This window comes from Dama dama, chromosome 5 (assembly GCF_033118175.1).
Source record: "Dama dama isolate Ldn47 chromosome 5, ASM3311817v1, whole genome shotgun sequence".
Taxonomy (NCBI): Eukaryota; Metazoa; Chordata; class Mammalia; order Artiodactyla; family Cervidae; genus Dama; species Dama dama.
Window position 1 is genome coordinate 75883914 of NC_083685.1, and position 26350 is coordinate 75910263.

The 26350-nt window shown below is 37.6% G+C and overlaps 1 protein-coding gene and 1 non-coding gene across 6 annotated transcripts in view; one reads left to right on the forward strand and one right to left on the reverse strand.

Moving 5' to 3' along the window:
- Positions 1 to 26350, forward strand: part of STXBP4 (syntaxin binding protein 4) — a 206321-nt gene that overhangs the window by 109047 nt on the left and 70924 nt on the right. For 4 of the 5 annotated variants that reach the window (XM_061142569.1, XM_061142570.1, XM_061142568.1 and 1 more), the window contains 4 exons: positions 8339 to 8515; positions 20719 to 20835; positions 21643 to 21692; positions 23467 to 23600. In XM_061142569.1, the coding sequence (XP_060998552.1) occupies positions 8339 to 8515; positions 20719 to 20835; positions 21643 to 21692; positions 23467 to 23600 (478 nt within the window). The remainder of the gene's footprint in view (positions 1 to 8338; positions 8516 to 20718; positions 20836 to 21642; positions 21693 to 23466; positions 23601 to 26350) is intronic. The other variant, XM_061142571.1, reaches the window with a different exon arrangement.
- LOC133058080 (U6 spliceosomal RNA) lies at positions 17767 to 17870 on the reverse strand. The gene has a single exon (XR_009693204.1). It is a non-coding gene; the product is annotated as a U6 spliceosomal RNA (small nuclear RNA).

The following is a 26350-nucleotide window of genomic DNA, read 5'->3' on the forward strand; positions in this document are numbered from 1 at the left end:
AGTTACAGTCCATTGAGTCACAAAGAGTCGGACACGACTGAGCAACTAATACTTTCACTTTCCACTACCATAAATTAAATTCTCATATAATCTAGGGGTCAGTTTGGGGCTATCTAATTTTTCCAGTAGCTTCGTCAATAAATATTGGGTGGATGAATGTTTTATCTAACTCTTCTTTGGCTAGTACCAATTTTTAAATTTTATATATACCTCAAATTCTTGGGCCATGTCCCACCTTATTTGTTTGTGTTTTGTTTTTCCTTCTTACTGTCGTTGTTTTTTCAGTATTTGCTTATCAGTTCTCACTGGCTTTTTTCTTCTAAATGAATTTAAGAATCTTGCTTATTATTTAGATCTTATTATGTGCTGTGCTGTGCTGTGCTTAGTCGCTCAGTGGTATCTGACTCTTTGTGACCCTTAGGACTGTAGCCTGCCAGGTTCCTTTGTCCATAGGGATTCTCCAAGCAAGAATACTGGATTGGGTTGCCATGCCCTCCTCCATCATATCTTCCCAACCCAGGGATCGAACTCAGATCTCCTGTGTTACAGGCAGTCTCTTTCCTGTCTGAGCCACCAGGGAAGCCTATGAATACTAGAGTGGGAAGCCTACCCCTTCTCCAGGGGATCTCCCTGACCCAGGAATTGAACCAGGGTCTCTTGCATTGCAGGCGGAGTCTTTACCCACTGAGCTCCCCAGGAATCCTCAGATCTTACTATAGCTAGATTCAAATTTGGAATTCTTGGTCAGGTTCCATCAAAACAAACAAAATTTGATAAAATTTTGATCCTAACTGAATTCTCTAAAGGTTAATTTGGAAGGAATACATTTCTATTCTTAAACCCCAAACTTCAGATGAATTTTAAACATTTGACAACTGGAAAAGTAGCCTCTGAGTGATACTAGGTTTCACCGAACAGGATTTAAATTCTGATTATTAAAGAAATTTCCAATACTATAAATGTCTTCTTTTGGTACACTTGTAACCAGGATTGGAGAAGTAGGATAATAGTTTTCTTTTATGTCAAATCTCACTAAACCAGAAAATACATGTTCAGGGTTAAGTATATTGTCAAAACAGTATTTTAACTAATTAATATTTATATTGTGAACAAAGTTCACAGGGTAAAATTTATTAGATAGATGTACTTGTGTGTCTGTCTTTGATTAGGGACTTCTGTTTATAGACAGAGATTAAACATTGTTTCTTTGATTTTCTTTGATGTTCAGAGGCAGAATTCAATTTTGCACCTTTTGGAGGATGAGGCATCTGCAGGTAAAGAAGTTGACAGCTCTTGGGAGGGTTAATTAGAGCTAATTATAATTTGATTGGCCTGCTTTTTCTCCAGAAAGCTTAACCAAGTCTTCTTTGCAAAGTGAGGATTTTTCTTTTTCATACAAACTAAATAAAATCATATTTGTTGGGCTTACAAATATCTATCATTTTTCACACTTAGAAAGGAGTGTCACCACATGAATCATGGAATCAAGGATTTGGATAGGATTGGACAGGACTTTCTAGATTATATAGTCCTTGAGAGCATGTATTCATTATATTAACTTATGATGGAAAATTATAAATTTTAGGGAAATATAAACTTAGTGTACATAATTTTTAAATCTATTTAATGAGAAACCAAGAAATAAAATTGTCAAGCACACTAAAGTGTAACTATCTGTCCTTTTCTGACCTTGGTATTCATTCCACATGGTTTAGATGTAATTTCATTTACTTGATAGATACTATAAAAGGATTTTGTTTTAATTCCTGTATAAAGAGAGCATGCTGAAATGATTTGCTTTTCATTATGTGCTATTTTTCATAGCATGACTTATGGTTGTTATTGTAATTATTTAAATGAAATACAATTCTACTAATATTGCTATAAAATTGAAACCTTCTTATGAAAGCTTCATACCTAATAAAATTCTATAAGGCAATTATATATGAAAAGCAAAATAGTTATTTTCACTATTTGTCAACTCAGTTACATGCCATATTTATGTTGAATGGAGGACCTGTTAATATTAAATAGGGTTTTACTCTCAGACAACTTGTGCTCTACTTTCGTCAGTCAGGATCTTTTGACATTGGAAAGTTTGGGAGTAAAATATTATTTTCGTGACAGTTTAACAGAGCAGTAGAAAATGCTAAGTAGCCTGTGGAATAATTACAGACAACAGATATCGTAAGGATAAAAGGAGGGGAGGACTTCCCTGGTGGCTCAGAAGTGAAGAATCTGCCTGCCAATGCAGCAGACACGGGTTTGATCCCTGCCCCAGGAAGTTTCAATGCCATGGAGCAATGAAGCCTGTGTGCCACAACTGCTGAGCCTGTGCTCTGGAGCCCAGGAGCCACAACTGCTGAGCCCATGTACCACAGCTGAAGCCTGCGCGCCCTGGAGCCCATGCTCCGCACCAGGAGAACCCATTGCAGCGGGGAGAACCCATGCACCACAGCGGGGGAGTAGCCCACTCTTGCCGCAACTAGAGAAAAACCCACTCCACAACTAAGACCATTTTAAGCTTAAGTGGTCTGGAAAGATGAGAAAAGATAAAATCTAAAGTAGATTTTGAAGAATAGATGGCAGCGGGATGAAGGGAAAAAAGGAGGAAAAATATATTCACCTAGTGGAAGGAATAATGTGCTCAAAAGTATCTTGGAGGTGAGAGAGTTTAGTCTGGGAAATTGGTAAGTGAATGCACTTGGATATGTTAATCTATAAGAGAGTCAGTGTGCTAAAACTAGAAAGACTGATTTGGAACAAATAGTGGAGAACCTTGACGTGTAGAGATTGAGAATATATTTATCATGTACCATGTACTTAGCAACATTTTATCTAGGTTTGTTTCCTAGGCAATATTTCAGGAAAATTGATCCTTCAGAAGTATGCAGAGTACATTGTAGTGAAGAACAGAGTATGCAGTATGCACCTATGTGTGAGGTGTTAAAGACGTGAATTAAGGAATGGTGCAAACACATCATCAGTGAAGAATTCACAGTGCCAGATAACTGGTTAGGTATGGAGGTGGAAGAGAGGGATGGATGTACACCCAGAGAAGGCGAAAGGAAAGGAAAGAACACACATCGGAGACTTACATAAAGTTCTGTGAATTCATTTTCTCCTCCAAGAATGTCATGATTAAGGGATGAGTTGTAGATACCTTTTGTGAACCACTAGCAAATTATTTGAGATCATCCCTTAAGAGGAACATTAAGCATATTTTAATAAAATCAATACCTAAGTTAAGGAAACTAAATATAGCTTGCTTTTAAACATTTTTCCTTCAACATCCCTCTTTCTGCAGTAACCCTTAGTCTTTTTCATAGGCTGTAATGGGACCAAGACCAAGAAGGGTTTTCCAATGAGTGGATGTAGGAAGCTGATAAGAGAAGTATTCTTTTGGGCTTGGTAGCATAAGTTACATTACACTAAAACATATATCTCTTGAAGGCCTCCTTTTTCTTCTGTCAGCAATTGACATTGTGAAAGATTTACTGATTAGCTTAAAAATTACAGAACTTCTCAGTTTAGTGATGTGAATGTGCTACCTCATTACAAATAAGCAACTGCAGTTAGCACTTTTTCCTTCTACTTTGGGGAGCCGTTAAAACTCACAACTAGAGAAGGGAAGGTTTTACATAACTGTTGCAACATTTAAAAAGCCATGTGCATGTTTTACTTCCAAAGAACTACTTGAGTGCCTCAGTCATTTCATCCAGTCTAGCTCTCTCATCACATTGGTGATTATGTGTCTATTTGAAAACAATGAAGAGGAACAGGGAAAAAGTGTAGCAAGAGCTGTAGTTCTTTAATCCTATTGTGAGAGTTGTTTTGAGCTTATAAAGTGGATGCTGTTATTTACCCTTATACAAATGAAAAAACTGAGGCTTGGAGAATTACAGAGCCAGAAAATGAAAAAAAAAACAACAACAAACATGTATCTAAGATTCTGAAGTATATCTAATGCCCATTTTTTAATTCAATATCATGTTAATGAAACAGTGACAGATTTTATTTTCTTGGGCTCCAAAATCACTGTGGACAGTGATTCCAGTGACAGAATTAAAAGATGCTTGCTCCTTGGAAGAAAAGCTATGACAAACCTAGCCTGCATATGAAAAAGCATAGACATCACTTTGCTGACAAAGGTCCGTTTATTCAGCCCTTTGTCTCAACACAGTCACATAGCGAAGTTCTTTTAGCCTACAAAGATTTTCGTTAGTGTGAAGTATATTTTCAAAGAAGAATTTGGTCTGATCTTCCCTGAAGGTTCACTGTGAAATTCTAAGGTGGAAAATCCTGATTTAACAACCAGAGTGTGAGTTGAAGTCATTTTCTCAATGTCACTAAAAAAATGTTAAGTCAGAGATGTGCCTTCATAATTTAGGACTCCCTTTTAGTGCATCTCTTTGTACTGCCTAGTATTAGTATGCATAATGCTTTCGTTGGTTTTTCTGATTTGCTACTACATCTTTGTTGTTCAGTTGCTAAGTTGTATCTGACTCTCTGTGACCCCTTGGACTGCAGTACGCCAGGCTTCCCTGTCCTTCACCATCTCCCAAAATTTGCTCAAACTCAGGTCCTTTGAGTCCATGATGCCATCCAACCATCTCATCCTCTGTGACCCCCTTCTCCTGCCCTTAGTCCTTCCCAGCATCAGGATCTTTTCCAATGAGTTGACTCTTTGCATCAGGTGGCTAAAGTATTGAAGCTTCAGCTTCAGCATCAGTCCTTCCAAAGAATATTCAGGGTTGATTTCCTTTAGGATTGACAGATTTGATCTCCTTGCTATCCAAGGGACTCTCAAGAGTCTTCTCTAGCACCACAGTTCGAGTGCATCGATTCTTTGGCGCTCAGTCTTCTTTATGGTCCAGCTCTCACATCTGTACATGACTACTGGAAAAACCATAGCTTTGACTATATGGTCATTTGTTGGCAAAGTGATGTCTCTGCTTTTTCATACGCTGTCTAGGTTTGTCATAGCTTTTCTTCCAAGGAACAAACGTCTTTTAATTTTGTGGCTGTACTCACCGTCCACAGTGATTTTGGAGCCAAAGAAAGTCAAACCTGTCAGTTTCCACTTTTTCCCCCATCTATTTGCCATGAAGTGATGTGACTGGGTGCCAGGATCTTAAGTTTTTTGAATGCTGAGTTTTAAGCCAGCTTTTTCACTCTCCTCTTTCACATTCATCAAGAGACTCTAGTTCCTCTTTGCTTTCTGCCATTAGAGTGGTATCACTTGCATATCCAAGGTTGTTGATATATCTCCCAGCAATCTTGATTCCGGCTTGTGAGTCTTTCAGCCTGGCATTTCTCATGATGTACTCTGCATATAAGTTAATAAGCAGGGTGACAGTATATAGTCTTGACGTATTCCTTTCCCAGTTTTGAGCCAGTCCATTATTCCATGTCTGGTTCTAACTGTTGCTTCTTGCCCTGCATACAGGTTTCTCAGGAGACAAGTAAGGTGGTCTTGTGTTCCCATTTCTTTAAGAATTTTCCACAGATTGTTATGATCCACACAATCAAAGGCTTTAGTGTAGTCAGTGAAGAAGTAGATGCTTGTTTGGAATTCCCTTGCTATTTAATGATCCAACATTTTCTAACTTTTAAACTGAATTAATCTGTACCTAACACAGAGTAAATCAGTGAACTGGCTGCCACATTTCCCCTGATTGGATTTCAGACTCATGGTGAGGTATTAGGAAAATTCTGGCTCAATTATTACTGACATAGGAGTCTTTACAGTTATTAGAAAAAAGCCCAGGAGGAAAAGAAAAAATGGATTTATGTGATCCTGTATTGCTAAATGTGGCACACTGCTGCTATCTTTTCTTTACTGCTTCCTCTAAGAGTCGTCATTTCAATGCACTAATCTTTTAAACAGCCATTCAGTGGGAATTGGGCTAGAACTTTGCTAAGGGGTCACATTTACCAGCCTGACAGTTATACATTTACAAAAGAAATGGCATGAATTTATTCAGCATCAAAACCTCTGCATCTTTTACCACCCGACTGCATTTCACACCGTATTACCATCAGTGCACTATAATGGCTATATAAATTCCATTCAGATTCTTCATTTAATTAACTAGCGTTCTTTGAACAAAAATAAAAGTGCTGTTTTTATAGAGGAATAAAGGCTGCATGAAGCAAATGTGAAGGAGACAAATCATCGAATTAGTTATTCTTCATTGCTGCTATGGTGAATTCTCTGCCCCTCCCTTTCTCTTCAGTGACAGTATTATTTTTTTCCTAGCCTGATTGAATGGAAAGTGGGGAACGGTGTAGCAGCCTCAAATGTGTTTGAGTGTGTTGTAATGACCACATCCTAAGCTCATGCAGGGCTGGGCACTGATGATATTGTCACCTACAAGCCATTTGGTTTTTTAGCATATTCTGTAGCCAAGACTGAGGACTTTGTAACTAAACGGCCTGGGTTCAAATCCCAGCTCTGCCACTTACTAAGTTTGTGATTCTGAGCAAACTACTTAACTTTCCAATTTCCTGCCTATTAAATGAGGATAAAAATGGACATCGCTCTCACAGCACTGGGTAGATTATTTGAGGTGATCTATCCAAAACATTTAGAGCCCTGTTGACACATAGTAGACCGTTACCTGTTATTCGTGCAGTCTTTTGTGAAGGTGATCCAGTTGTGACACGTAACCCTTGATTGCCTGGGCTGAACTGACTGATGTGTTAGTTAGATAGGTGTCCTTTTACCGCTTCTCTGCCCAGAACCCTCCAGTCGCTTTCCCTCTGGCCGTGAATAAAACTAAAGTCCTTACAGCGGCCTACAAAGGCCCTCAAGATCCGCCAACTCCACGCTGGCACCATCGCTGCCCAGACACTGTGCCCGCTGTACCCCCATGTCTGCGCCCCCTTCTTCCTGTCCTTTCCTGTCTCCTGCAGCCACCCGGCTTCCTTGCTGTTGTCTGAAGATGCAGGCACAATGCTGTCCCAGTTCCTCTGCACAGGCTGCTCTCTCTGCCCAGAAAGCGCTTCTTTCAGAAGTCTGCACAGCTCCATCCTTTCTCCTGTCCTCTGATTAAAAGTCTTCCCAGTGAGATCTTCATTGATTATCTCTAGTTTGCCCTCTCCCCAAACTAGATTATAAGTATTGGGAGACAAAAGGAGGACTTTGTACTGTGTTAGGTGCTCCCTCTTCAGTACCTGAGACAGAAACTCACACACAGTAAGTACTTAATAGCTACTGAATGTATGAATGGAAAAGTGACCCTTAAATATGTCCTGCAGTAAAAACATTTCTAACCCTCCCCTAGGCTCAAACAAAAGCAAGTGTCCTGTAAAAGCTCCCACAGAATTAAAATAGCCATAGTTGAATATTAGCCACGCAATTGGAGCAGAAAGTTCCATTGCAGAGAAAGACAATTTCTGCATCAAGTTAAAAAAAAAAAAAGAAAGAAAGAAATGGTTTACATTATAGCAAGTGCAATATTAAATTATATTGCTGTCCTGGGAACGGTTACTGAGCCAACACCAAGGCACATTTTTGAGAGTGCAAGTGCTTTGGGCCACACCATCCACTTCCTAAGGTGAAAAATACAGCTAGTGTATAGTTTTGTTTTCATTTTTGTCATCTAGTGGTGGAGTAAAATGGTGAAAAGAGCATTAATGTTGGAGTCAGGTAAAGCTGAGTTTGAATTCTGGCACTCGTATCTGCCCTTGCATAGGTTATGTTACCTCTCTGAGCCTCTGTTGATTATGTATAAAATGGTTTTTAGTAATGCCTTTCCTTCAGTGTTATTCTAAATGTGGTGAGCATTGCATCCTGTGGAAATGGCTGTATATTTTGCTACTGAATTCTGCCTTTTGGCCTAAGTCAAACTGGGGAGGTAGCTCTTAGACTGATGTCTAGAAATAAGATTTGGCTCCTGGGGCTTGAACCACCGAGCAGCCCTTAACACTATAAATCTCTCAGCAGGATCTGATGGAGCTGCAAAAACCTTCATAGAACATGAGCCCTACCACCTACTTGACTTTTGTAGAAATTTGCTCTTTTTATCTTTTGAGCCACTTTTTATTCTCTTTTCCACTTTCAATTCTCTTCTGCTTCTCTTATTTTCAAAATGTTCTCCTAAATGTGTGAAGTTGGAGAGTCTACACTGAAAGTTATCCAAGAAACCAAGGAAAAGTAAGGTCACACATGACCTTAATTAAATAACATGAATATTAGTTTTCAAATTGAGATGTGAAAAATATATTGATTCATTTTTTGAATTATAACTTCCAGAAGAAAGAAAATATTTTGTTTAAACTGCTACTACTTTTACATTCTTTTCTTCAGTGACATTATTTTTTAAATATTTAGGAAACCAAAGCTGTGGTCGAAGAAACAAGAGCCCTGCGAAGTCGGCTTCATCTTGCCGAAGCTGCACAGAGACAGGCCCACGGAATGGAAATGGATTATGAGGAAGTGATCCGTCTGCTAGAGGCTGAGATTACAGAGCTGAAGGCTCAGCTTGCTGATTATTCTGACCAAAATAAAGTAAGCAAAACAGTTCTCTTTTCTAGTTACCATGGTTTCCTTGCCGTAGCCATGTATCCTGTTTTCATTTTTTTTTTTTTCATCTGCACTTCTAAACTAGGTCAGTGTTTGTCTCTGTTATTCAGTGATAGGATGATGTTTCGTGGTGGGGGTAATGTGAAGGTTATGAGCCTCCCTTTATCCAGATAGCTTTGGGATGGGAAAGTATGTGCCCCAGATTTATTTGGGTCACTGGTCAAGGTTGTACAACTCAGTCATTAAGTCCCATTACGTTGGTTTCCTCCTTTTTCCCTAAACTTGCTAATTTGTCTTTTAATTCTGTTTTACTCTTTGTTTAGAGCACTTGAGGAAGTGTGAAAGTTAAATAATTTTTTGCCAAAGGCCCAAGTTAATTAAGAGAAAGAAACTTGAGTTTGAATTTAGCAGGCTTCAATTTCAGTAGCAAAATACTGAATGCTTTTCAGAAGGCAGTATGACCTTTCTTTTAATGTGAATTTTTTTATTATGTGACTTTGTAAAACATTATACATACTATATTCATTGAATGGTCTTCAAAAACTGTAATAGGCATATATACTTTTTTTTTCACTGAAATAAGGTAGAAAATTAAATAAATTGAAACAGATATTTTATAACTTGCTAGAATTTATTTCTAACCATAATAAGTGTTTATGTCTCTAATCCAGTTATCTTTCAAGAGAACATAAAACAAGTTTGAAAAATATAGTTATTTATTTAAACATAAAAGAGTTAAGTACTTTAAATATACCAAGTAGAAATGAAACTAGTTTTAGTAAAGCAAGATATAGAAGAAAATCTGAAATTTTCTTTGGTTATCTAAGAGATACATTTTTCACATCTGCCATTTAAACGAGTTCCAAAAGAAGGCTGATGTTCCTGTCACCCATTGATGATACCATAAGGCCAAGGGGGAGCAATACTTTAGATGGCAGAAATACTAAGGAATGTTGCATATATTTATTATTCTTGACCCAGTGTTTATGTTCTGAAATCAGAGATATATGCTTATTTCATGTGAGTAACTTAACATGATTCTGAAAATATTGGAATTATCAAAATATTAAAAGTACTTTTTAAATAATAACTTGATTGGAGGTTCTAGCAGGGGAGCACAGCTACTCGTATACCCTTGACCGAAGATCTGTCCTCCTCTATCGGGGATGGTCATCCTCTTTGACCCAGTGCACAGCTTCGGGAGGGACGCACATTAACTTGATTTATTTTTGGAGTGATAATCAAGTCTTTAAAAATACTGTCTTTTTAAATAATATAACATTTAAGGAATTCATATGAATTTATTCATTTTTTTAAAGCGTAGGTTATTTGCTATTCTCTATTTCAGCTCCTAGCTGAAAAACATTTTTGTCCTAAGTTTTGTGGTAATATAATTAATTCAGTTCTCTTTTTTAGCATAATGGTGTCTCATGCCATTCAGAGGAACAAAATTTTGTTAAGAGAACAAAATCCTAAACTAAGCCATTAGCCCATGTCTGAGAATAATCTTTTTTTTTTTTCCCAAAGAGATGTTAGACATGAACATCGCAACATTTTCCAAACCCAGTACCAGTGGAGAAAGAGAAGGAAACTTTTTTTTATTTGCTTGAGATTGCTTGAAGAGAAACTGACCAAAATATCACAGAATTCAGATTCAGATATTCACTTTTAAAACAGATTGTTTTTATAACAATAAATATTTTTCTTACAGGTTTTCCCTTACATTATCTCTATGTTTACTTATCTCCCTCTTTATTTATTTTTTCCTTCAGCTTAAGAAATAAAACTTTACCAATATGTTTGAAGACCCACAGTGTCCCTTTCCAATTTCATCCCATAAAACCACTTTCCTAGATTTAATCTTAACCATTTTCTTGATTATTTTACTACCTGTGTATATATATCCCTTAGTCTTCACTGGTGGCTCAGACAATAAGGAATCCACCCACAATGCAGGAGACCTGGGTTTGATCCCTGGGTCAGGAAGATCCCAAGCAGAAGAGAATGGCTACCCACTCCAGTATTCTTGCCTGGGGAATCCCATGGACAGAGGAGCCTGGTGGGATACAGTCCATGGGGTCTCAAAGAGTCAGACACGACTGAGCACTTAAGCATGCACGCACATATCCCTCAACAGTATATTGTTGAATTTTGCCTGTTTGTCAACTTTATATGAGTAGAAAACATATTACTTTTATTATTCTGACTTGTGTTTTTTCACTCAAAAATATGATCAGCTTTACTGATTACAATTAGGCAATGCCAATTGTGTTTGAAAGTATTTAAACTGATCTTAACTCTGTGTTCAATGACATCAGACGGTTAGCTTGAAATGAGTCATGGTGAGATTATTTACACCACCAAATGCAATAAACCAGGGCTTTGCCTCTTGTCCCAGATAGCCAGTTGAGCTAATATTTATGCATTTATTAGGTTTTTGTGTTTCTCTGTGAAATGTTTCTTCTTATTTTTGATGTTGTAAAAATCTTCATGTAAATTTATGCTTGCCTTTGCACCCTAAGGTGAAATGAACAGGTGTTGTTTTCATGTAATCCAACTTATCGGTCTTTTCCTTCATGTGTCTTTCTAGAAGTCCTTCCATTCTCAAAAATGTTTTTATATTTGTCTCTAAAAAGTTTCTAAAATTTGATCCTCTGTCATGATTTTATGTCATTGTATGAGATAGGGGTCCATTTCATTCTTTCTTTCTTTTTCTAAATGAATGATAAACTATCCAGCTGCTTTCATTCAAAAGCCTCTTTTACTCTAAATCTTGATCTGATGACCCTGTCTAGTTCTTTTTCTTTACATGTGTGGTAGCTACATAATCCTTTGATCTTTTATGTGTATTTTAGACTCAGATTATAAATTCCATCAAAAGAAATAAATACCAATGTAGTTTTTACTGGAATGCATTAAATATATAGATTAATTTGGGGGGAATTTGCATATTTATAATTGCACCTTGATTCATAAACATCATTAAGGAACAGAAAGGTTAATTGCATGTGGCCAGAGGATCTAGTCTATAGATAACAACTCCAGAATTTATTGATGATTGCTTCACGGTTTACTGTATGGCCAGTGTTTACAAATATTCAGAGTGAGCTTGAAAAGAATTCTGCAGTCATTTCATGTATTGTTTTATAGAGTCCACTAGATCATTATCATTAATTGTGGGGTACAGTTCTTCTCCAGTAATATTAATTTCTTTCTTAGGGAATAGATTAAAATTTCCCTTGTGATTTCTTTTCTAAATTTTCTTTATATATTTTGAAGTAATGCTTTTAGTTGCGTACAAGCTTGGAATCACATTATCATCCTTTTATGAAAATGCTGTGACTCTTCACTCTAGCAATCTTCCTTCTCCCTTAATGCTTATTTTTGATTGATTTTAAAATAGTTACACCAGCTTTATTTTAGTATTTACCTATGTATATTTTTTCATCCTTTTACTTTCAACTTTTCAGTGTCCTTATATTAAGTTCAGTTCAGTTCACTGCAGTCACACAGTCATGTCTGATTCTTTGCAACCCCTTGGACTATATATAGCACGCCAGGCCTCCCTGTCCATCAGTAACACCTGGAGCTTGCTCAAACTCATGTACATCAAGTCAGTGCTGCCATCCAACCATCTCATCCTCTGTTGTCCCCTTCTCCTCCCTCCTTCAATCTTTCCCAGCATCAGGGTCTTTTCCAAAGAGTTATTTCTTCATTTAAGGGGCCCAGAGTATTGGAACTTCAGCTTCAGCATCAGTCCTTTCAGTGAATATTCAGGACTGATTTCCTTTAGGATGGACTAGTTTGATCTCCTTGCTGTCCAAGGGACTCTCAAGAGTCTTCTCCAACACCACAGTTCAAAGCCATCAATTCTTCAGTGCTCAGCTTTCTTTATAGTCCAACTTTTACATCCATACATGACTACTGGAAAAACCATAGCTTTGACTAGATGAACCTTTCTTGGCAAAGTAATGTCTCTGCTTTTTAATATGCTATCTAGGTTGGTCATAACTTTTCTTCCAAGGAGCAGGTGTCTTTTAATTTCATGGCTGCAATCACCATCTGCAGTGATTTTGGAGCCCAAGAAAATAAAGTCTGTCACGGTTTCCATTGTTTCCCCATCTATTTGTCATGAAGTGATGGGACCAGATACCATGATCTTAGTTTTCTGAATGTTGAGCATTAAGCCAACTTTTTCACCCTCTTTCACTTTCATCAAGAGGCTCTTTAGTTCTTCTTCACTTTCTGCCATAAGAGTGGTGTCATCTGCATATCTGAGGTTATTTCTATTTCTCCCGGCAATCTTAATTCCACTTGTGCTTCCTCCAGCCCAGTGTTTTTCATGATGTACTCTGCATATAAGTTAAATAAGCAGGGTGACAATATACAACCTTGGCGTACTCATTTCCCAATTTGGAACCAGTCTGTCGTTCCATATCCAGTTCTAACTTGCTTCCTGACCTGCATACAGATTTCTCAGGAGGCAAATCAGGTATTCTGGTATTCCCATCTCTTGAAGAATTTTCCACAGTTTGTTGTGATCCACACAGTCAAGGATTTGATATAGTCAATAAAGCAGAAGCAGATGTTTTTCTGGAACTCTCTTGGTTTTTCAATGATCCAGTGGATGTTGGCAATTTGGTCTCTGGTTTCTCTGCCTTTTCTAAATCCAGCTTGAACATCTGGAAGTTCATGGATCACATACTGTTGAAGCCTGACTTGGAGGATTTTGAGCTAGCATGTGAGATGAGTGCAATTTGTGGTAGTTTGAACATTCTTTGGCATTGCCTTTCTTTGGGATTGGAATGAAAACTGACCTTTCCCAGTCTGGTGGTCACTGCTGAGTTTTCCAAATTTGCTGACATATTAAATGCAGCACTTTCACAGCATCATCTTTTAGGATTTGAAAGAGCTCAACTGGAATTCCATCACCTCCACTAGCTTTGCTTGTAGTGATGCTTCCTAAGGCTCACTTGACTTTGCATTCCTGGATATCTGGCTCTAGGTGAGTGATCACACCATCATGATTATCTGGGTCATGAAGATCATTTTTGTGTAGGTCTTCTGTGTATTCTTGCAACCTCTTCTTAATATCTTCTGCTTGTGTCCATACCATTTCTGTCCTTTATTGGGCCCATCTTTGCATGAAATGTTCCCTTGGTATCTCTCATTTTCTTGAAGAGATCTCTATAGTCTTTCCCACTGTATTGTTTTCCTCTGTTTCTTTGCAATGATTGCTGAGGAAGGCTTTCTTATCTCTCCTTGCTATTCTTTGGAACTCTGCATTCAAATGGGAATATCTTTCCTTTTCTCCTTTGCCTTTAGCTTCTCTTCTTTTCTCTGCTATTTGTAAGGCCTCATCAGACAACCATTTTGCTTTTTTGCATTTCTTTTTCTTGGGATAGTCTTGATCCCTGTCTCCTGTACAATGTCAGAAATGTCCATAGCTCTTCAGGCACTCTGTCTATCAGATATAATCCCTTGAATCTGTTTCTCACTTCGTAAGGGATTTGATTTAGGTCATACCTGAAAGGGCTAGTGGTTTTCCCTACATTCTTCAATTTAAGCCTGAATTTTGCAATAAGGAGTTCATGATCTGAGCCACAGTCAACTCCTGGTCTTGTTTTTGCTGACTGCATAGAGCTTCTCCATCTTTGGCTGCAAAGAACATAATCAGTCTGATTTCGGTATTGACCATCTGGTGATATCCATGTGTAGTCTTCTCTTGTGTTGTTGGAAGAGGGTGTTTGTTATTTCTCTTGGCAAAACTCTATTAGCCTTATATTATCTATCCAAAACTCTATTAGTCCTTATATTATCTATTGATTAGATTGGCTGCATCAGGTTCTAGTTGTGTCATGCAGAAGCTTTCGTTGTGGTGCATGCACTCTGTAGTTGTGGCACACAGACTCGGTAGTTACGGCACACGGGCTTCAGTAATTGCCGCTTACAGCCTGTGTGGAGCATGGGCTTAGTTACTCCATAGCATATGGGATCATCATTCTCCAAGAGATCGAACCTGCACCTCCTGCATTGCAAGGCGGATTTTGACCAGTGGACCAGCAGGGAAGTACCTGTCCTTATATTTTAATTGTGTCTATGGTAAACAACAGGTAATTGGATTTTTTTCCCAGTTTACTAATTTTTGACCTTTAATTGGAAAGATCTTTCCATGTACATTCTTACTCACTAGTGTACGTGGCTTAATTTCTGCCCTTTTATTTTCTGAGTTTTATTTGTCCCATGTTTTCTGGTTGTTTGTCATTTCTTACCTCCCTCTTGCCCCTTTTTTTTGGATTGGGTCAGATTTTTCCTGTGTTCCCCCATTCCCATTTAATTTGTTTCACTATGCTGCTTCCACTTTCAGGTGGCTCAGATGGTAATCCACCTGCAATGTGGGAGACCTGGGTTCGATCCCTGCATTGGGAAGATCCCCTGGTGAAGGGAGTGGCTACTCACTCCAGTATTCCGGCCTGGAGAATTCCATGGACTGTATAGTCCATAGGGTCTCAAAGAGTTGGACACAACTCAGCAACTTTCACTTTCTTGCTGGTTTAGAAGTTAGACACCTGGTTTCTAGTTTTAATGACTATCTTGTAATAGAAATGTTAGCATTTTATTGTAACTTAAATTATAAAACTAATCACTGTCTTTCTACTTCTAAATACTGTAAGAACTTTACTACAAATCCAATAGTCTCTTTCTATTTAATTTCTGCTTTGTAAGTGTTTTAGTTATTTCTTGACTTTTAACATCATAAATTAGATATTATTACAATTTCTTTTGTGCTGCCAATCTTTGTTTAGATAGACCTCCATGTTTATCATTTTCTTTTTTCAACATTGTTGCATTTCAGACCTTCTTGCTTGAATTGCTTTCTTTTTTCCTGAAGTACCACATTTAGAAATTCATCTTTCAAAGATAGGATCTGTTGTAATGAAATTTATTTTTGTTTTTTTGGAAACATATTTATTAACTCTTGTTCTTGAAGTGTAGTTTTGCTACATTTAGAATGTTGAACTGGCATTGAGTGTCTTTAATGTTTTTGTGCCATGGTTGTGATAGCAGGTTTCAGTCTGTTATTTGTTTGCAGTGTGCTGTTTCTTTTTAGGTGACTTTGTTTTAAGTGGTCAGAAGTTTGACTATGGTCAGCCATGTATTGAGCTATTTTAATTTATATGCTTGAGATTCAAGGAATGAGCTTCCTGGTCTGCGGAACAGTGTCTTTCACTGTTTCTGAAAATCCTTAAGCTGTTATCCTGACCTATTTCTCTTTCATTATTTCTTATCTCTCCTATCTAATTTATATTGGATATATGCTAGATCTTCTGGTTATTTTTTCCTTACCTCTTCTCTTTTTGTATTTTCCATTTTTATTTTTCTGCTCTATTATAAGAAGTTTATTTACCTCTGCCTTCCAGTTCACCCATTCTCTCTTCAACTTCTTAATGTGTTGGATAGTAAACACATTAATTGAATTTCTAATTATTACTGCCTTTTTAAAATTAAAGGATACTTGCTTTACAATGCTGTGGTGGTCTCTGCCGGACATTGGCACAAATCAGTCACAGTTATCCATGTGGTCCTGCCCTCCTAAGCCTCCTTCCCCCACCTGTCCACCCCTCTAGGTCATCACAGAGCACCAAGCTGGGCTCCCTGTGCTGTCCAACAGCGTCCTGCTGCTTATCCACATCACACCTGCTGGTGCCTACATGTCAGTGCCGCTCGCTCAGCTCACCCTACCTCTGCTTCCCCTGCTGTGTCCTCCAGGCCATTCTCTATGTCTGTCTCCATTGCTCCTCTCTGATTGTGCTCTTCGGCACTGCTAGACTCCACATACGTACGATATTTGTTTTTCTTTTTGTGACTTCAAACAGTGTAACAGGCTCTAGGTTCATCAGCCTCACTACAGCTGACTCAAATTCATTCCTTTTCATGGCCGAGTAATATTCCATTGTATATGCGTATATGTATGTACATATATATATACATACATACAACTTCTTTATCCGTTTTTCTGTTGTTGGACATCTAGGTTGCTTCCATGTCCTGGCTATTGTAAATAGTGCTGCAGCTGATGTTGGGGTGCATGTGTCTTTTTGAATTGTAGTTTTCTCAGGATTTATGCTCAGTAGTGATATTGGTGGGTCATATGGTAAATTTATTCCTAGTTTGTTAAATCTCCATACTATTCTCCATAGTGGCCGTATCAATTTAAATTCCCACCAAGAGTGCAATAGGGTTCCCTTTTCTCCACATCACTTGCAGTATTTATTGTTTGTAATTTTTTTGTTGATGGCCATTCTGATTAAAAGACACTGCTTGCTCCTTGGAAGAAAAGCTATGACCAACCCAGACAGCATATTAAAAAGCAGAGACACTTGCCAACAAAGGTCTGTCCAGTCAAAGCTATGGTTTTTCCAGTGGTCATGTATGGATACGAGAGTTGAACTATACAGAAAGCTGAGCGCCGAAGAGTTGATGCTTTTGGACTGTGGTGTTGGAGAGGACTTGTGAGAGTCCCTTGGACTGCAAGGAGATCCAACCAGTCCATCCTAAAGGAAATCAGTCCAGGGTGTTCATTGGAAGGACTAATGCTGAAGCTGAAACTCCAATACTTTGGCCACCTCATGCGAAGAGTTGACTCATTGGAAAAGACCCTGATGCTGGGAGGGACTGGGGGCAGGAGGAGAAGGAGACAACAGAGGATGAGATGGCTGAATGGCATCACTGACTTGATGGACATGAGTTTGGGCAAACTCTGGGAAGTGGTGATGGACAGAGAAGCCATCCGTGGGGTCACAGAGAGTCAGACACGACTGAGCGACTGAGCTGATGATGATTCTGATTGGTGTGAAGTGATATTGTACTTTTGTTTTGCATTTCTCTAATAATGTGCAGTGTTGAGCATATTTTCATGTGTTTATTGGCCATCTGTATGTCTTCTTTGGAGAAATGTCGCTTAGGCCTCTTGTCCGTTTTTTGATTGGGTTGGTTTTTTTTCTGATATTGAACTATGTGAGCTGCTTATATATTTTGGAGATTAACCCTTTGTCAGTAGCTTTGTTTGCAATTATTTTCTCCCATTCTTGTCTTGTCTTTTAATCTTGTTTATTATTTTCTTTGCTATGCAAAAGCTTTTAAGTTTAATTAGGTCCCATTTATTTTTGTTTTTATTTCCATTACTCTAGGAGGTGAGTCAAAGAGGATCTTGCTGTGATTTATGTCAAAGAGTGAAAAATATGGAACGCTTCATAAATTTGTGTATCATTCTTGTGCAGGGGCCATGCTAATCTCTGTATCATTCCAATTTTAGTATATGTGCTGCCTAAGTAAGCACTGCATTTTTATTTCTGAGATTGATTTTTTTACTTCATTTGGATCTATTTTGATAGTTTTTTGTCTCTTTATTACAATTTAAATTCTTTCTTAGTTTTTAAAACATATTGACTGAAAGAGACACGTGCACCCCAATGTTCATCGCAGCACTGTTTATAATAGCCAGGACATGGAAGCAACCTAGATGCCCATCAGCAGATGAATGGATAAGGAAGTTGTGGTACATATACACCATGGAATATTACTCAGCCATTAAAAAGAATTCATTTGAACCAGTCCTAATGAGATGGATGAAGCTGGAGCCACTTATACAGGGTGAAGTAAGCCAGAAAGATAAAGAACATTACAGCATACTGACACATGTATATGGAATTTAGAAAGGTGATAACGATAACCCTATATGCAGAACAGAAAAAGAGACACAGAAATACAGAACAGACTTTTGAACTTTGTGGGAGAATGTGAGGGTGGGATATTTCAAAAGAACAGCATGTATACTATCTATGGTGAAACAGATCACCAGCCCAGGTGGGATGCACAAGACAAGTGCTCCGACCTGGTGCACTGGGAAGACCCAGAGGAATCGGGTGGAGAGGGAGGTGGGAGGGGGGATCGGGATTGGGAATACATGTAAATCCATGGCTGATTCATATCAATGTATGACAAAACCCACTGGAAAAAAAAATAATAATAATAATTAAAAAAATAAATAAATAAATAAAACATATTGAACATCAGTTCAGTTCACTCAGTCGTGTCCGATTCTTTGTGACCCCATGAACTGCAGCACGCCAGGCCTCCCTGTCCATCAACAACTCCCAGAGTTTACCCAAACCCATGTCCATTGAGTCGGTGATGCCATCCAACCATCTCATCCTCTGTTGTCCCCTTCTCCTCCTGCCCCCAATCCCTCCCAGCATCAGGGTCTTTTCCACTGAGTCACCTCTTTGCATGAGGTGGCCAAAGTACTTCAGCATCAGTCCTTCCAGTGAACACCCAGGACTGATTTCCTTTAGTATGGACTGGTTGGATCTCCTTGCAGTCCAAGGAACTCTCACGAGTCTTCTCCAACACCACAGTTCAAAAGCATCAATTCTTCTGCGCTCAGCTTTCTTTATAGTCCAACTGTAACTATATTCTGTATTCAATCACTTCAGTATCTGCCATCTCTGTAGGTCTGATCCTATAATTTGTCTCCTTCAGCTGACTTTTTATCCATAGTAGATTATTGACTGAGGCCATGAGCTTTTGATACATTAAATGTAGGAATTCTTTGATATCTGAATTTAGAAATTAAGCCACTAAAAATTTTGTGTTTGCTTTTTTTAAACTAAATTTTCAGCTTCTGAATGTACAGACCACATAAGTAATATAAATCCTGATCTCTAACCTGCATGAGTGGGGCACTGGGGTCTACCATTCACCAGAGCCAAAATCAAGAGGTTTGTTTCTCCCTAATTTACCCATTAAAGTTCTCCTGTTTGCCATCTGTGCCTGATGAAACCCCAAACTAGAGGCCACCAATAATCAGCAAATACCCTGAAATAAAATTGTGCTTCACTGTACTCTCACTTCAGTGGGTTCAGTCAGCATTGCTGTTGCACGTCTTCCTGTTCACAGAATCCTTTTACTTCTCCGCCAGCTCAGCTTCGAATTGGGTCATGCTATATTAAATATGTATTTGTATCTTCAGCATGTTGGATGGTGCCACATTAACAGGGGTTTCTGTCAGCATCTGGTAAGCCATGTTGTCCAAAAACAGCCACCATAAACTAAAATAGAGTTATATGTGTGTGCTCAGTCACATCCAACTCTTTGCAGCCCCATGGAATGTGGTCTGCCAGGGTCCTCTGTCCATGAATTTTCCAGGCAAGAATACTGGAGTGGGTTGCCATTCCCTACTCCAGGGGATCTTCCAACCCAAGGATCAAACCCGCGTCTCTTGCATCTCTTGTATTGGCAGGCAGATTCCTTACCCCTAGCCCTACTTGGAAAGCCACTTTAGGGTTAGCATAGCTCTATTCCTAAGGTGTGGTCTTACTGTGGTCTCAATTGAGGACCCAGGGTGTTCAGTTAAGTTTCTCTTCTCTAACTGGTCAAACACCAATGACTTACAGCCAAGTGTAAACTTCATAACCTCTGTTTAGCTTACGTTCCACCGTAGTGGGCCAGCCTTTTGATGCCTGGCTATGCACATGCATAGCTTAGAATCCTGCTAAAGAGAAATGCTTAGGTAGTTTCGCAGCTTTTATTTTCTGTAGCTTCCTCTTCTCTTCTACTATGTTCCACAGGTTTAGCCACCTCTAAATTTCAATTTTTGTTTCCTCAGCTCAGTGAAACCCTGTCTTCTTTTTAGACTCTTTCCCTATGCCATGTTTTGCAGCCTTAAGACAAAAGGCCAGTCATGGAGCTTAACTTTCGTGTTTTTAGTCTCTCCAGAATCCTGGTCTTTCACTGCCTGTTGTCCAAAATCTGAAAGCAATTGATTCATATGCTTTTCCTGCTTTATTATTAATATTTTCTTATTGTGAAAAGACTAATAAAGTAATAGTTACTCCCTCCTGTGTGGAAGGAGTAATATATAATCGATTTCTTCGTGTGCCATTTATCAATGTAATTCCCTTCAACTTCAAATTTGCTTCATTGCTTGCTCTAAAGAAACTGAATTGGAACCCTGACAGCTGGTACAATGTTAAGCTTTGTCAGTAAAGTTATATGTAGCTTATATTATAAAATTTGCAGTATCCCTGTGCAGTTTAACTTTTAAAAATATTGCAATTAGTTAAGTGCCCCTCCAGATCAAAAGATATATACAATAAGAGAGAATTCCTTTTGATATTTCTGTCCAGGAAAGTGTTCAGGAGTTAAGAAAGAGGATCACAGTACTGGACTGCCAATTGCGAAAATCAGAAATGGCTCGGAAAACTTTTGAGGCATCCACTGAAAAGCTTCTCCATTTTGTAGAGGTAAATTTTCCTGTTACATCACTTTATGTCCATTTTTAAGAAATGTGTAGACCACTGACATATAGATAAATGTCATGGTGTTTGTGGCTAGTGAAATCTTCCCTGGGCTCAAAACAGCAATGCTGACTTCAGTTCACTTCAGTCCCTCAGTCGTGTCCGACTCTTTGTGAACCCATGGACAGCTGCACACCAGGCCTCCCTGTCCATAACCAACTTCTGGAGCTTACTCAAACTCATGTCCATCAAGTCGGTGATGTCATACAACCATCTCATCCTCTGTCGTCCCCTTCTCCTCCTGCCTTCAGTCTTTCCCAGCCTCAGGGTCTTTCCCAGTGAGTCAGTTCTTCGCATCAGGTGGCCAAAGTACTGGAGTTTCAACTTCAGCATCAGTCCTTCTAATGAATATTCAGGACTGATTTCCTTTTGAATTGACTGGTTTGATCTCCTTGCAGTCCAGGGGACTCTCAAGATTTTAAATTGCTTAGATAATGAAAAGACTAACTAACATACAGATTAAGAGAAGTGATTGAGATAGAGTTATATGATCCTTAATATATGTTTTAATGAAAACTTTCTTAAAACTTTTGATACTAAATAAACATTAGTTGATAAATATCCTTACAGAAATATGTCTATGTATTATAATTCTGAGAATTGTATGTTAATGTAACTGATTTTTCTATATATAACAAAAATATCTTTCTAATAATATAGGTGGAAGGGTTATAAATATTATTTAAACAAGAAAAAACATTTTAAAAAGCTATCAAAGTTACATATTGCCTTTACTGTTTTGTTTGTCTCTAGGCTATTCAAGATGTATTTTCTGATAATTCTGCACCTTTGTCAAATTTAAGGTAAGAAAATTCAAGTGCTTTCATCTGATACTTGTGGCTAAAATGCTAAAATCTGTTATAGCCTGGAGATAGTCAAAGAAATTTTTCCCTTTTATCAAGGATGCCACTAGCAATATACTTCTACTTCTAGCAACATGTGCTTGAAGAAACACAGGAAAACTCTACCCTTTACTGTGAAAGTAGCAGTTCAGTAAACAAAGAGGATTCATTGTATTTTAGGTTTCCACATAGCATTTTTGAATTTAGAAAAACGCCTATGGTGGTATACCTTTTAACTGATTTTACTGTAATATTTCTTCAAGTGAAATCTGATGTTTTATTGTTGTCTGTGCTGCTTTTGGGACTTCCAGCAGCAGAGATAACGATGAAAACATTAGATTTCACTGCTTCTGGTGCTGCTTATGGGGCTTCCCTGGTGGCTCAGCTTTAAAGAATCCTCCTGCCAATGCAGAAGGCTCAAGTTCGATCCCTGGGTCAGGAAGATACCCTGGTGAAGGAAATAGCAACCCACTCCAGTATTCTTGCCTGAGGAATCCTGAGGACAGAGGAGCCTGACAGGCTACAGTCCATGGGGTCACAAAAGAGTTGGACACAACTTAGTGACTAAACAACAACAATAGCAACATACTGCTTATGATGTAAGATAATTATGTGTATTCCGTGATGATTATTTTCAGTAAAGATGTTAAAATACTCAGCAATTAGATTCTCCTCTTATGGTTTAGACATGACCCCAACTTCTACCACCCAAGGTTTCATTGTGGCCTTGAATAATAATTCAAAAGTTTTGGTATTAAAAATGACCTTTTAAAAGCCAGTCTGCTCTTGCAGATTCATGGAACAAAGGTAACTTTAAAAAGCAACATTAATATATATATAACTGAATCACTTTGCTTTATACCTGGAAGTTATTCAATATTGTAAATCAACTTTATATCAATTAAAAAAAAAAAAAAAAAAAACCCTTAAGCAGCTTTTACCACAGCTTGAAAAGTTAAACAGGAGTAAAATTTGGCTCAGTCTTTTTAATACGCTGTATCTTCTGTAGTGGATATTGGCCTTGGTATTCTACACAGAAAGGCTCTGTATTTGAATTTGAAAGTTAATGCTTTATTTTTTCCTTGTGAATTAATACTGTCTTGTCTAGGAAGATGGATTATAAGTAATGATGCCTTTGTCGTCAGTTTAAAATTGTCTCTTTTCAAGTAAAAGTTTAAACATAATGGTAAAAGTAAAACCTTGCATTTTAATTATATCAGAATGCATGCATTTCAGGTGAAATTTGCATTTTTTAAAAGTGGTATAAACGCTCTAGGCTGTTTTAGATTTAGGGACAGCAAATGGAAGAGATAATTTAAGAGATAATTTCAGGAGCAAATTTAGTGGTAGACTTTATATTTAATACTACTAGAAATAGTAGTAAATGTCTATTTAATGAATTTATGTTTAAGTGTTTAATTTAAATGTCTGTAAGACTAAATAAAAGGCTACATCATGTAATCCAAACAATGATTTAGGAGGAGCTGTCCTTCTATTCCTTTTCCTTACACATAAAGTCAACCTAATATTTTAAATATTTTTATTTATTATGTATTAAAGAATTGAAAATAAGTATTATTTTGTGAGCATCATTTCAGTTTATGACTATAAGAATACAGTGTTGTCAGAAATCAGAAATTTTGTACAATTTTATAACTAATAAGAATTCAGATTTAGCAAAGATAGATATTCTTCATTATGTAATAAGTTCAGCTTTATTTTCTTGCCCTCCTAGTGAAAGAAGAGCTCTGTTAGCTTCCCAGACGTCCCTCACGCCATTGGGAAAGAATGGACACAACATCCCAGCAACACTGGCACTTGAGTCTAAGGAACTTGTTAAATCTGTCCGTGCCATACTTGATATGGATTGTAAGTTTTCTATACGTTTTCACTCTTTTAATAATCACTTATTTAGCAAAACAAAAGAAGAAAATTTCACATTTGATCATTTGCTCTTGTGAAATGTATTGGTTTGTCTATGATGAAATTGATAGCTTATCAATAAAAACCTTAAAAGGTTTAATGCAGCCAGTTGTAGGAGGAGAATATTTGTTTTGTTTTAAATGCTTAAAATGACTTCCAACAGAAGATAGCTGATTAAGATTTTTTTTTTGCCTCTACTTCCATCTAAAGTCTCTTTGAAATGGTATAATAAATTCTAAAAATAAATCCACAACAGCACTGGAGACCTGGAAGGGTGGAATCAACCTTGAGGAATTTTTTAATAGTATAAAACAGATGGAATGAGATTGAAGGTAAGGCCCAACTGAGCAAAAGACCCTAGAACACAATAAAGATGAATGACAAGGTTGCTGAAACATTAAATATAACTGTGAAACCCCCCGGATCACAACCAGAGAAAATTGGGAACAAACCTTGGGGCAGTCAGCAGGGTAATTAATTAAAGGGCTGTAGAAGAGCTGAACCAGTTCCCTGCTCTTCAGAGCTGAGGAACACTCTCTCAAGGAACTGCATGTTCTGTCACTGGACACCTCCAATGCTCTCAGTGACCTCCCCGCTGACAGGGAGATCCTTGGGGAAAGCTTCAATGATTGGGCATTTCCATCCTTCCCTCTTCCTATCTCCAGGCACTTTTTTCCCCAACATATATTTGAACTTCCTTTTTATTGTTTGTTTTCTGTCTCTTTCCTTGATGTCAGTCTGTCCACCAGTTGTCTTTGTACTGGCCTTTTACATTCTACTATTCCTCTAGTTTGTACTCATAATCTCTATGCTAGGGACCAGATACACACACACACACACACACACACACACACACACACACACGTAGCAAAAGTCTATGTTAATATACTAAAGAATTACAAAAATGTACAAAATAGAAGTCTGTTTTAATCAAGTATTAAAATAGTAAGTAAATTGAATATTAAAGTAGTAAGTAAATGACTTGATTTAGTAAATAGGTAGTATTTAAGACTCTTCCTTTAAAGTAACATTTGACTTTAAAACAATGCTATAGAGGATTGGAATCCATGCTTCTAAGAATATCTGCTAAATTCTTGCAGTGAGCATTTTTTTATAGTTTTGTATAACCTATTACATTTCTTTAAATTAGATATATTTTAGAAACCCTATAAAAGCTTTTTATGTAAAGAAATTCTGTGTTTCTAGAGGGGATGAAAATAACCACTACTAATGTATTATGTGTAAGATCAGAATTTTATGTCAGACCTTTTTAAGTGAGGGTGGCAACAGCAGAGAGAAACACCTTCACAAACATAGCCCTGTGGACATTGCAGTTATTCATTTTCATTACCTTGCTGCCATTAACCTTTGTATTTGTCAAACATGATTATTCAAAGAAATTTTTTGAAGTTCAGCAGAACTTCTTTAGAAGAAAAGAATTACATCTATACTTTTTATCTGTTAATAAGATTATACCTACTCTGCTGTTTAAAACTAATAAATAGTTTCTATGTTGTCTTCTTATTTAGAAACACAGTTGCTAATGTTTGCATATTTCCCAGCACTTTTGTAATTATATATGACTTATCTTTTTTTTTTTAATGACTTATCTTTTAAGTGTGATAATTCAGATAAACCCAGCTCATTTTTCTTTCTCTTTAAGCAGTAGCTTTTTCTATCTGTAATGCAAAGGAGAAAATCACTATCAGGAGGTAGATAATTCAGCTTCTCCACTTCATTTCCTTTGTCCTGGCTATCTGATTATTTCAAATTACAGTTTGAAATTTTCATTTGGGTAATTCTCTCCACTTTCTTGTTAATTTAAGTACACTCCAGGATGTTATACTATGGAATTTCCTTAGAAATTAAATTAAGATTTCTTAGGTCTTATAATTTAAAAGGCAGTCTCTAAGGAATGTCTAGAGGACAGTTCCAAACCATTTTTGGATCTCGTACTCCACTGAAATTTGATGAAAGTCCTCTTCCCAGAAATGTGCAATTGAACACATTTTTTCATCCATTATGAATGTGTTTATGAATCCCAACTTAAGAACCCCTCATGTAGAATTACAGGGAACACAAATGCTCTAGAGCATTGCAAACATGGCCATCCACCTGTCCAAAAAATACCTCTAGCAGTGGAGAAGTCTGTGACTCACAGAGGCAGCCAGGAGTTCAGTAGCACTTGGAATCCCTGTAAACAGTGTACCTCAGAATCGCGGTGTCTCCTCAGGGTGCCTCAGAGAGCCTCTCAGTCTGTCAGCCAGCCTAGTAGGCAAGTTAAGTAAGCTCTGGCCTGTTCCTTCCTGTGAAAGGCAGAGACCATAATGTCTCAAGGGGCAGGATCGAAGAATTACACAAGATACATGTCAAGAGCCTGATAGTATAAGATGTTCCATAAATGGGTGTTACTGCCACTGGTACCACATTATTATTTAAGGTAATTAATTTAAATAATTAATACTTTTTCTCTATGGTAATTATTAAGTAATTTTCTAAAGCTTCATTCAACTTGGATACATTTGAAAATGTGATAGATGAGAGCTTTTCTTAATATATAACATTTAATGTTATTATTGATTTTGAGTTAGAATGTAATCATCACAGGAAACTGCGGTTACGTGTCTGAACTGGCGTCTTATCTTTCAGTTGTTTATTGCTAACCATAAGGAAGCTTAGATCGGCTCAGTTCTCTT